The sequence below is a fragment of the Blennius ocellaris genome (genome assembly GCF_963422515.1).
Source record: "Blennius ocellaris genome assembly, chromosome: 11".
Lineage (NCBI taxonomy): Eukaryota > Metazoa > Chordata > Actinopteri > Blenniiformes > Blenniidae > Blennius > Blennius ocellaris.
The window spans coordinates 22,411,607-22,424,372 of record NC_137660.1 but is presented as its reverse complement, the minus strand read 5'-3'; the positions used below and the strand labels follow the sequence as shown (position 1 = coordinate 22,424,372).

Sequence of the window (12,766 nt, the reverse complement as noted above, 5' to 3'; positions counted from 1 at the left end):
TAATGTCTGCACCAAACATAACACCACCGCCAGTAATCCGTGTACTCTCACTATGATGACATGTGACAATGCCTGCAGGAAAAAGGCATTTCAAACTGTGTCATCCCCGTAAGTCGTACCAAAACACACAGCTCTGCGCATGAAGGATTACATCAGGAAACACAGACATCTGCATCAAGGTTTTACTGTAACGCAGTGACAAATCGGCCGCCCGGTGGAAAACCGTAGCTCAAATATGCATCAGTGCCGGCAGGCACATGAGATTAGTTAATTTCATAAGCATGACATGACGTGATGCCCTTTACTCTCCTGGTTTGGGCCTCCTGTGCCGCTGCTCCTGTCCACAGTGACTCACTGATTTCCTCTCACTGAAAGAGTCCCTCTGGTGGACATCCGGCAGACTGCGCCACAATGACACCGAGGAAATAGTGTTTCTGAGAGGTTCTTGTATTTGTACCCTTATACAATCCTGATTGTGCACACATGGGGAATCCTGTCATGGCGAGGATAAAAAACTGCAGTCTTTAAGAGGGAAAACATGAAAGTATTAAATTGGGTGAATTGACATTTTAATGCCAGACTGAGGTACGAAGCTGTAAAACTCGCCCTGGCCCCCTCGTCTTGTTTCAGGATGGGACAAGCACTCGTACGGTTACCACGGAGACGACGGCCACTCATTCTGCTCCTCCGGGACGGGTCAGCCGTACGGCCCGACGTTCACCACGGGCGACGTGATCGGCTGCTGCGTCAACCTCATCAACAACACCTGCTTTTACACCAAAAATGGCATCAGTTTAGGTCGGTGCAGAGTTCCTATTCAGCCCCAGTGTGTCACTTTAAAGGATTACATGCAACCTTTGACATTGTACCCCCCCCCCCTTTTTTTTTAAATTTCCCTTTTAGGTGTGGCCTTCACTGACCTCCCTGTAAGTATTCAGAAAATATCCATAAAGCCACATAAAGGCCATCTTCTATAGTCATAAATTTACCATAAACGGTGCCCCTTCTATCAGTCAGTTCTCTTAATATATTCTGCACATTTCCAGTTACAAATGTATTTCATATTGAATTTTCAAAAACATTATCCTTGTTTGAGTACATTTTGAAGAAAATACACAAGACATTAGAGAGGTTTCAAAACTATTGTAAGAGGTGAGCCACTTCAAGGCTACATCCGAAGAAGAGAAAGAAAATAAAAGATCATGATGATGTAGGTTTTGATGAAGTTTACAGTTTATTTTTTTGCTCAATTATTTAGATAATTTCTCTCTTTATATATATTTTTTTCTAATTTCTTGTGAAAATAAACATACTTCATCATGATCATTATATGTCATAGATTATTGACATTTTAAATATGGTTCAGATAATTTATTATTGCGAGAGTTTAGAAGGATTTGCTCACTACAACTTTCATAACACATGTTTGGATAAGCAATTAGTAATATATTACATATATTGTGTTTTGTTTAATTTTCTTTTGTACAATATTTGACTAATGTGAAATGATTTGCTTTTAAATGTTTGAATAGAATACAAAGATGAATTCTTTTATTTTTAGAGCCAAAAAGTAACAAATGCATTAAAAAAAAAGACTATAACTGTCTATTTAATATTCAGTTTTGTTAACTTAGGGAAACAATGCAGTTCTTGTGTCTTATTCTTTTGAGGAACTGAGAAAAAACTCACTGATATAAAAGAGTATGGTCAGATATTAAAATCGCTTGAACTCTGAACAAGTACAAAAACATTAAATGTGGTCAGTTTCAATTTATCCTAACTTTTTTACTGAGTATATTTACCTTTAGTGAAATAGAACTTTAATCCAGGTTTTCTCTTTATTTTGCTTTAGTAATAGACTTCTCTACTTTCAGTGACATTTAAAGCCTTTAAAAGTACTCAAAATTGCTAATAAGTCACTTGTTTTGATGACATGAAACAAATCATATTGATTAACCTGCTTATTTTTCAATCTTCATAACCTTCCAGCCCAACCTGTACCCCACCGTGGGACTCCAGACCCCCGGAGAAATCGTAGACGCAAACTTTGGCCAGCAACCGTTCGTCTTTGACATAGAAGACTACATGAGCGAATGGAGAGCCAAGATCCACGGCATGATCGCTCGATTCCCCATCGGTGAGAGGCTCGGGGAGTGGCAGGCCGTTCTACAGAAGTAAGAACCACAGCCGGCTGCACAGAGACACACAACTTGAGAGCTGGAGAACCCAGCGTATTTAAAAAAAAAAAAAAAAGGAAAAAGGGGGGGCGAGATGCTGTTAAAATGTGTTGATCACAAATATAACACAGGTCTGAATTAGGCTGTAAAAACGACATGCTTCTCTGTTAATGAAAACATGTTTACTCATTTGTATGTTTTAAAAATAATGTATTCTAATCTGTCACTGTACCGTTTTTTTTTTTCGTTTTTGTTAAAAATACAAGTTCATTCATAGTCCATGACCCCACTTTTTCAGCTCTATGCCCTGAATCCCCCGCTAAAAAAAAAAAATGTACGGTGACGTTTTGTATTTCTTTGTGACGTTTTGTATTTCTTTGTGCTATAAATCTTCACTGTCGTCCAAAAACTATTAAAATCGTATAAACAAACCTCACTAATGCCAAGTTAGAGGAAGATGTGTGTTATGTGGCGATCAGTCTGCCTGCTGTAAATAATCACCAGAGCACCAATTTGGATCAATTCGCCAATGAAAATGGTCCCTGATTAAATCACTCTCCCCTGCAGTTTGAATAATGTTTGCTGAAAACCACCCGGGCCAGCTGTTTTGCGTCCAAACAAATGGACCCGGGCTGGATGCCACAAACCAGGCAGGCGAATTAGAACGTATCGAGGAGCTAGATTGTTGACAGGAAATATCAATGGAGGTTGAACAACAGAAACAGATTGGTGAGATTTTGAGCTTCATGCCGAGTGCGGCAGGCTGCAAAGTTTCTCCGAAAATGAACCCGCCAGGCTTAATGAAAAGGTCACTTGCATGTTTTTATGGGGTTTAAAAGTTTAAAAAGGGAGCAGCATTTCAAAGAATAACCGGAAATTTTTTTTTTCTATTCACAGCATGGTGTCCAGCTACCTGGTGCACCATGGGTACTGTGCCACTGCAACAGCGTTCGCCAGAGCCACAGAGACCATGATACAAGAGGACCAGACATCTATAAAGAACAGACAGAGTGAGTCCACAAATCAAGCAGCTTTAACTTTAGTCCTCATATTATTGTCAGTGGCTAAAATTCTAACAAGTTGTGAAATGTTGAAGTTAAAGTGGAGATCGTTCCTCAGCGAGGAACCTTAATAACTGCAGGAGTGCTTAATCCAGAACCAGGCATGCTTTCACCCAGGGCTGCACAATATATCACAAATGTATCATTATTGAGATGTGAACATGTGAAGTACACACATCCGGATAATACGAATTGGGTCAACTGCACTTGGTCGTGCAATATATGGACTTCCTCGACATATGGCCACATCCAGTTGACCCGATTCTGAAGGGCAAATGAGAACATGCCTGGACATGCCAGGCGGTCACACGGCAGAAGTCCAAATCAATGAAAAATTACAAAAAAATCAAAGTCGACAAAGTGCTTTGGTTCTGAATCGCCGTTGTAGGAACTGCAGTTTTAACGTCTTAGTCGGCAGGTCTGCTGAGATATTTAGAAGAACAAAGTAACAACAGGCCCGTCTTCTCCTAATATCAATGCAGCCCTACTTTGTGGCCGACTAGCTGGAATGTACGGCAGCCTAGAAGGGTCATCACATTGCAAAGTTGGTCTTCCAAGTCACAGAACTCTTTCTCCCTATTTTACATCAGCTGTGACTGAGCTGTGGGGTTTTTTCTGCCCCTGGTTCATGTGCACCTCCAACCAGCAGTGTTTCAGAAGCAGAGCACTTTGTTGACCTTGTTCATTGTCAATTTCCTTGAATGTGACATTTGACTTCTGCCCTGTCGCCACCAGGTATGAAATACTGTTGAAGCTACAAAGTGAAATACGATCCAGCTTCTTGATGCCTTTCCTATGACTCAATCTGGTCTTTGCTTCGCACTAGTGACTCGCCAAAGCTGCAGCCAACGTCAACAAACACTTCCACCATGTATTTTGAAATACATTTTCACTCTTCTTTTGGTGTTGCTGGCTTGGCAGGCATTATGCATTTACATATATGACCATATGCAGCCAGTTTTGAAGAATGAAAGGAGAAAGTATAAGTATTTTTAAGTACAATTTACTGACGGTCAGTGACTTGATTTCCTCTTGTAACAGGAATACAGAAGCTGGTTCTGGCAGGACGGGTGGGTGAAGCCATAGAAGCCACTCAGCAGCTTTACCCCGGCCTGTTAGAACGTAACCCCAACCTACTATTCATGCTAAAGTGAGTCAATGAGTTGTCAAAGGTCCAGAGGCGACGGTGAAATAGATTCTGTGCTTTAGTGTGGAGAGAAACGTCAAGGTCTCACACTTAACGCCGCCACGTGTTGAACCTCCAGGTGTCGTCAGTTCGTGGAGATGGTGAACGGTACGGACAGCGAAGTCCGGTGTTTGAACATCCGCTCCCCTAAGTCCCAGGACAGTTACCCCGGCTCCCCCAGCCTCAGCCCCCGCCACGGAGCCAGCAACACACACCTGCACCCTGGAGGTACACAACGCACACACACACAGACACAGCAGGTCGGCCCCAGTCCGTCTCCAGTCTAAAACCTGTGTTTGTCCCCCCCACAGGAGCAGACAGCCCCACCTGCAGTAACGGGGTGACCCCCCCCAACAAGTCAAAGAACCACAGCGGCGTGGGTGGCGGCAGCGTCAAATACCCCAGCGCGTCCTCCTCCGCCTCCTCCTCCACCTCCTCCTCCCCGTCCTCCATCAACTACTCCGAGTCCAATTCCTCCGACTCGACCAAGAGCCAGCCGCACAGCGCCAACAGCACCCAGGAGACCAGGTGAGAGACCCCCCCCCCCATCCCCCACCACCACCACTCTGTTCCTCTGCAGGTAAACACACAAATATATTTACTGCATCAGTCTGTGTTGTCTCGTTAGTCGACTGAGGTTTCTACTGCAATCAGGGCAATCTCACGTGTTTTATTACAAAGGAATGTTTTAACAGAGTGAGGTTCAGTATGGGAAGGAAGGAGAAAAATGGAAGGAAGGAAGGGCTGTATTGTGCACACAAAAAACAAAACAAAGGTGTGTGTGCGTGCATGCTAAATGGATGATGCAGTGAGCCGTGCTCCAGATTATCTTTATCGTGCTGACAGCTGATTGTGATGAGGGAGAGTGTCATCAATAAATCATGACTGCAGTCTATTTAAGACATTAATATGTAATCAATGTCGGCAAATGGAGCGATTACCAGGAGGACGACTTTCTGTACGACGCAACGTGCAGAAAGTGATGGAGCTCCTTCACGTTTGGGATTATTACATCACATTGGGTGTAATTAGCCCCTCTTTATATATGACGAGGGAAGTCAATAACACTGGTGATCTCTTCATCGTGGCTCCTGTTTCTTGGAGAGATACGTTTAGTCAGCATCAAAGGTGGACAATGAGGAAATTGGGACGGCTGCCCATTGAGGCTGCAGAGCTGTCGGGGGTCTTCATGTTGACCAGTGAAAACGCCAACAATGTGAGAAGGTTCTGCTTTCTAATCTTGGGTCCTGACATCCTGGCACAATTGTTCCCTGATGGACCCTTTCAGCAGGAGGAGTCCTGTTGTCAAGCAACAAATGGATCAGAAACAATTTGAGGAGCAGAAACAAACCAAGTTTCAAGTATTGGCTTGTCTTGCATATGCTTCAGTTCTCAATCCAATCAAGTGTCTGACAAATACGTCAGACCCATGGAGTCTCCGGCTCCAAGCACTTTAAGGATCTGCTCCTAAAGTCTTTCGTCATGTAGCGTCGCAGATTTCCTGCGTGACGTTTGTGGTGTGTGCTCGTCCGTGCGTGCAGCGACAGCGAGATGGAGATCGAGGCCGAGCACTACACCAACGGCGTCGTCGAAGGCTCCTCGGCGCGGATCATGAACGGCACGTACAAACACGAAGAAATCCTCCAGCCCGACGACAACAGCATCGGCAACGGGGTCACAGGTACGGAAACCCGGCACCTCCACACACGCAGGGAACTTCTTAACCTCGACCAGTAATGACACAAGTGGCACACCTCTGTCATTCGTCTTTAACAGGATTACTAATAAATAGTAACCGGCTAGAAATAGACTTAGGAGAGGCGGTCCTGGGATTAAATGGGGAATAATGTTTGTGGGAATTGTAAGTCTGTAATTTTAAAGAATTTAATAGTCACGGACATCGTAACGTTTACAACCGTCATGTCTGAAGTGCGATAAACGTAACGTTCCGTGCTCTTGGCCGTCACGCTCTGCGACTTGATTATGAGAACAGTTTATTCATGAAAGGAAAAGTGTGAGGTTTGATGAATTTGATGAATCACTTGTCGCGTGTTGGCGTTTGTCCGCTCAGACGAGGGCTGTGGTAATGGCAGACAGCTTTGTGGGGGGAACCAGGCGGCCACGGAGAGGATGATCCAGTTCGGGCGGGAGCTGCAGACGCTCAACGAACAGCTGTGCCGCGAGTACGGCAAGAACGCCACACACAAGAAGATGTTACAGGTACACACACACACACTTCACTGCACACGGTGTGGACATGTCAGCACCCAGCTGTGCTGCGACAGATGTGAACGGGGGTTGGAGGAGCGGTTTTATTCTGCTGGCACCAGCTGAAATCCTGCTCGGTTGTTCTGTGCAGGGCGGAAGCGTCGCGGCGGTTTGAGTGTTCTCACACGTTTGGCCACCAGGGGTCAGATTAGCAGCCCCAGCAGAAGGTCATTTCTGCCGAATAAGCAGTTCCGCTCTGGCTCCCTCAGCAGCATTATGAGATTGTCCTCATCAAGATGATAATGGGGAAAATAAATCTGTTTATTTGTTTTGGGAATGTGTTTATTTCAAGTGTGTCATTTTCATGTTTACTCATAAATAAGCCATTTAAGACCCCCAAAAATTTTTTTAAAATAAAATGTTAAGAGCCTCAAATCTGCACAAGTCTGGACCTATAGGAGATTTTCCGTGTTTATTTGTAACTTTAGAGCTGGACTGGAGACGTCACCTCAATAATTAGTTGTTTTTTTTCCCCCCAAATGATGATAATTTAAATTGTTGGACTTTCAGCATATAAATTAATGTTTGTGACTGAAATCAAGCTAAGGCCACAGTTTGTGTTTCTATAAATGCACTAAGATCAGTTTTTAAACTCTATTTCTTTTGTCATTTAAAAGTATTTACATGTTTGATCATTTTCATCAGTATTTTCTCTCTCTCTCTCTCTCTCTCTCTCTCTCTCCCTCTCTCTCTCTCTCTCTCTCTCCCCCCATCCCTCTCTCCCTCCCTGCAGGATGCGTTCAGCCTGTTAGCCTACTCAGACCCGTGGAATTGCCCCGTGGGGCAACAGTTAGACCCGACGCAGAGAGAATCCCTCTGCTCTGCACTCAACAGCGCCATACTGGGTCAGTTTTATCATAATGATGCTATTCTATTGTTTTTCTATTGTTTTTCTGTTGTTTTTGTGATCTTTATTTATGTTCCTGGAAACTCTGGAACAAGTCCAATGTTTCTCTGAAGGTTAAAACTCTTCAAACGTTTACATCTTTTGCACAATCCCTCTTTAAATTGTGTTGTTGTTGATGTTGTTCTTTTTGCCTCCAGAGTCTCAAAATCTGCCTAAACAGCCGCCGCTGATGTTGGCGCTGGGCCAGGCCACAGAGTGTGTCCAGCTCATGGCTCGAGTCCGGTCCGGGTCCTGCTCTTTCGCCAGAGTAGACAACTTTTTGCACTAGCCCAGGGCCAGGTGAGAAAACCACACATCTTAAAGAAACCTATACAGTAAACACGATCGAGCTTCGTTCTTTATCTGGTTTTTAAAACTGCACGTCACACACGATGTGTGAAATAACGTGTGTGTTTCTAACGTCAAATGTATTTGCATATTGTTGAAAAAAATAAAATAAAATGGCTCAAATGGGTAAAAAAAACGGCTAAAAAGCAAATTACATTTTTCAGTTCAAAATTGTAGAGATGGAACTTCGAAGCAGCCGGAGATAGTTATTTATTTATATAACTTCAAGAGTTGCGTTTCACATTAAAGTTTTAACATGTTTTGTGGCTCCAGACAGATTTTATTTGATTGAAAGTGGTAATGAAGGCTGCGGACCCCCATCACGAGCACGCTGGGCGGCTTCAAAGAGAAACGTTAGGAACTGCCAATTTAAACTTAAAATACAGTAAACACGTCACTTTCAGGCTTCTTTCGACTCTTTTATTCCCCGCCGTGGTTAAAAGTGACAAACATCTCTCCGCAGGTTATCGTTAAGTAGCACTGAGAGAAGTCCGGCAGGCGGTTGTCATGGCGACAGAGGAGCGAGCATGCGCGCGATTGGTGCGTTGGGCCGTCCATCAGGAACGAGCCCGCCACAGACGGGAGAGAAGAAAGCTTCCTTTTTCATTTAGTATTATCAAATAAAGAAATGTGTGACACTATTTAAAGATAATTAATTATTATTCTGTTTATCTAGCCTTTTTTTTTTATTATTATTATTGTTATTATTATTAATATTATTATTATTAGTTCTTTTTTTTGTCAGTTTGTTGTGCTCATCTTTAGAAAAAACATTGTAATCCCCCCCCCCCACCCCCCCACCCCTTTTTTTTTATTCTTTTCTTCTGGAAGCGGATGCATCAACCAGTATCTTCACTGTCACTGTTCTCCCTCTTCGCCATATCACAAACCTCAGTACCTGCCCGCTGGTTTCCACCTTCCACCTGCCAACAACACCTGAGGTCTGTGACTTTATTTTTAATGGGATCAACGGCGCAGAATATACACCTGTAGGAGGATTTTTGTGTCCCGAGATACAAAAGACACCTCGTACTGTGAGCAGCGCGCCCTCGGCTCAGTCGGGGCCGACGCCACCACCCAGAATGGGGCTCGAGATAATTCCAGCAAGGTGGCAATATAAATTAAAGGTTGTATTTTGAGGCCCGAAGAGTAGAAAATGTAAGTAAGAGTAGCCAAAGAACAGGATGCAGCCTTGAAAATGAGAAGCGGAGGCTCTTTGCGGGTGGCGAACACTCGAACCGGTGTGATGAAAGGGGATTAAATTGAAATTTCTTTTTTTTTTTTTTTTGAGGTGTCGAAGCCTTAATTTTGCCACAGCAACGATCGGCACTGTGGTGGAGCTCAGCGCCGGCGTCACCCCGCCTTCACCGCCGAGTCCAACACTATTATCGTGGTCACCTTGATGCCAGTGTCGAGGAAATCAGTATCAAAGGCGGGCTAACAAGCACAGTGTGCATACGTCTAAAAGTCAGGCCTCCCCCGGGGATTTCATTAATGCAAGCTTCTCTCTCCCCCCACCTTTTTTCTTTTACGTCCTCCACAGTCCGACCTGCTGTGTGCATGTCGCTGCTGCTGCCGCAATTACAATTTCACATAAAAAGGTGTAATCATTCACCAGACGGGAGGGTTTTTAATATCAGGGTGCACTTTGTGATAATTAAATCACAGGCTTGTTCTCATTTCGAGTTCCAGCCAGGTTTACAGGTGGTTAAAACCTGCTCTTGGGTTGTGTTTTTTGGGGGGGTGGGATTTTCTGTCACATACAGCCATTTGAAAGATTGTCTTCACAATGTGTAAAATGTCACTTCAGCTGCTGGCCACTATGAGATTTACCCCTTTTTGTCATTATTTTCTTTTGAGGAGTCAAATTTGACTCAAAGTCACCATAAACCAGCTGTTTCTAATGAATAAGACATTATGAAATAAATACATTCATACAAGTTGTAGAAATAATGCATGATGTCCTTTCTGAATGCAGTGTGATCTTAACCATCTGAATGCATTTCAAATGTTGAAAAGATACAAAGCGGAGCGAAAATGATCAAAACAATATTCAGAAGTCTGTTTTAAGCAACGTTTTGGTGTCGGAAAAACATCAAACTTTAATAAACGACGGAAACAATTCAGTTAAATGTTAAATTAAATAACACACAACACTTCTTGAAGAAGTCAAAACCTTTATAATAAAGTCAGAATATTGAGAGAATACTCCACCTGTTCGGGGTTAAAATGCAGAATAGTTAGAATAATATTCAAAAGTCTGTTTCCAGCTTTGCTCAGCCATCAAAGCAACAGATTTATTTGAAACGAGCCATAAAATAAGTAAAGTTAATTATTTGTATGTATTTCAATGCGTTTAACTGGGAGGGAATGAAAGTTAACATCAGTGCTCGATTCTTAGTTTTTTTTTTTCCCGCCAAACAAAAAAATAACAGACTTTTTACATCACCGCTGCTACATTACAGTGCAGTTCCCCTAAGAAGAAAATCTTTTTGATTCATTCATTGAAAAGAAACAACTGTCAGTTCGACTATTTCTAACTTTATTTTAAGACTTCTTCAGAACTCGAACTGCCAACGTTTGAGTTGGAGAACGAAGTGAACGCATGTGTTCACCTCATAATGTCTTATTTATTTTGGATTTGACTCGCTGGCTCTCTTTTCCAATGTGTCACTGTATTCAGACTCCAGCGTAATTCTGTCTTCATCTCCATTAACTTGCAGATTTCCACCATCGTTTTCTTCAACTTGTTTTTTTTCCCGTTAAACACTTAAAACTCCAGATTTTTGTTTTAGGTTACTTTTTTTTTTTTTTTTTTAGGATGTCACTCCGTCTGCTTTGTTCTGACCTGGTAAATCTTGTGGATCCCCCCTGAGGTGTAGATTTATTGAATCTTGGACTCGTGTGTTCACATTGTTGAGTTCCGGCAGGTGTTTTTTTTTGTGTGTGTGTGTGTGTGTTTAAATTCCGAACAAATAAAGTCTACGCTCACAACTTCCACCTCCACAGCTGTGAAAGACTCCTGTCACACACTCTGAAAGCCTCTGCCTTTCACTCGCCTTCCCTCCAAACCCACTTACATAGAAAATACCTTTTTTTTTAAAATGCAAAGGAGGGTCGATGGCGGGGGGGCCCCTGAAGAGCCCCCCCACACACACACACACACATACACCTGGAAACTGGCCAAGGGCATCACAGATGAGCTGTGCACAATTGACTTCTATCATTTTTTTTTGTTTTGTTTTGTTTTGTTTTTCCTTTTGGGACTTTTGAGTTTTAGCAACAATAAAAGAATAAAAAAAAAAAATGAAAATGAAAAAAAATTGTGAAATGAGTTACCCTCTACTTAGCATGACTTTTAAAACCTTTAAAACAATATAAAAAAAGGAAAAATAATAATAAAATAAAAAAAACTATACTGGAAACATGTTAAAAAAAAAAAAAGAAATATTGTATTCTGTTTAATTTTGACAGAATTATTTTTATTAAAATACATCCATAAGCATACAGCCGATGTCCTGTTTTTATTTGGTGTGTTTGTCATTTTATTCCCAATGTTACACCAGTCAGCCACAATATTAGGACCACTGATGAGGGTGGAGGCAGGAAATGGACATTTAGCTGAAGTTGGAAGCAGAAATACAAAAGGATTTTAATCAAATAGACAAAGATGGAGTCAGAGCAGCTTCAGAACTCGAGCTGTAGTGAAATTTTCCCGGTCTTATTTCATAAAAAATTTTATGCACTTACTTTTAACATTGTCAACATAAACATTTTAGACAACATTTAAAGACAGCAGGTTGACAAAAGGAACAAAACAAAAGGTTTGTGATGCTTTGGCCTACTGCTGTTCACCTAACTGATTTCACAAGTTCTCAATGTTAATAGAAGAATTAAGAAAATGCAAGTGCAAGATGGGATGTTGAGTTTGTAAAACTATATATATGGAATATAAAAAAAAGAATTGCGCTTAGATAGAGATTGTGCAGACATTTCTAATCTCTTAATCGTTACTCCTCCTTCATGAACAAATCAAAAGTATCCATATCAATAACAAACCAAGGATCGAATGTTGATGCCAATTAGCTTTTAGGATCGTATTTTATAGCTAAAAGTTAATCCTGTGCTGAGTTTTGCATGTTCTCCCTGCGCGTGTGTCGATTTTCCTCGTCTTGAAAGAGAGGGTGACATTACAGCGTGCGGACAGCAGAGGGCAGTAGGCGGCTGAAAAACACTTTAATAAATCATCACATAGAAACCTCGGCTTTTACACACACGCGCACACACAAAATCTGATTAATCAACACTGTTATATTTGAGCTTATTTCCTCTTCTGGAAATAACTTTAATATTTATCAGGCTGTGCCGCTATGATGATGATTTTTCACCGGTATTTTAGCCTGAACAAGAGACAGAAATACGCATTAGCCAGAATAGTTCAACTAATTTTATATACTGTGTAACTGTGGCCCTGTATATATGAATAAAAGAACAACAAAACTCAAAATGATCATTATTATGGAGCGTGAACTTTACCCATTAATCCTTGAAGTACTGTGTGAACGACGTGTATGGCTTTATGGAGATGCAGTTAAAATGTACACATTGTTTCTAATTTTATTTTATATCTGATTGATTTAGTCTGATTGTTAATAGTTGACTGAGCTTTCGCCCTCTGCATCACTTTCTATCAGCACATCGCACAACACCAATGACTAATCTACCAGTTAAATCTATTGTGGTCTTGTTTTTGCAAAGCAATACTATGCAAACATACAGTGTGAGTATATATATATCATTAATGTCATTAAAACTGATGTTCCCCGGTGATGCAGGTGAT

The 12,766-nt window shown here is 41.8% G+C and overlaps 1 protein-coding gene across 1 annotated transcript in view; it reads left to right on the top strand.

Annotated features, from left to right (window-relative positions):
- The window catches only part of ranbp10 (RAN binding protein 10), a 44,728-nt gene extending 33,309 nt beyond the window's left edge, over positions 1–11,419 (top strand). The window contains exons 4-15 of the mRNA XM_080505084.1: positions 631–798; positions 904–926; positions 1,990–2,174; positions 3,075–3,187; positions 4,280–4,388; positions 4,504–4,652; positions 4,736–4,952; positions 5,966–6,105; positions 6,496–6,644; positions 7,426–7,537; positions 7,737–7,878; positions 8,390–11,419. Coding sequence (XP_080361210.1) covers positions 631–798; positions 904–926; positions 1,990–2,174; positions 3,075–3,187; positions 4,280–4,388; positions 4,504–4,652; positions 4,736–4,952; positions 5,966–6,105; positions 6,496–6,644; positions 7,426–7,537; positions 7,737–7,867 — 1,496 coding nt within the window. The 3' untranslated portion in view covers positions 7,868–7,878; positions 8,390–11,419. The remainder of the gene's footprint in view (positions 1–630; positions 799–903; positions 927–1,989; positions 2,175–3,074; positions 3,188–4,279; positions 4,389–4,503; positions 4,653–4,735; positions 4,953–5,965; positions 6,106–6,495; positions 6,645–7,425; positions 7,538–7,736; positions 7,879–8,389) is intronic.
- Positions 11,420–12,766: the final 1,347 nt, after the last annotated feature.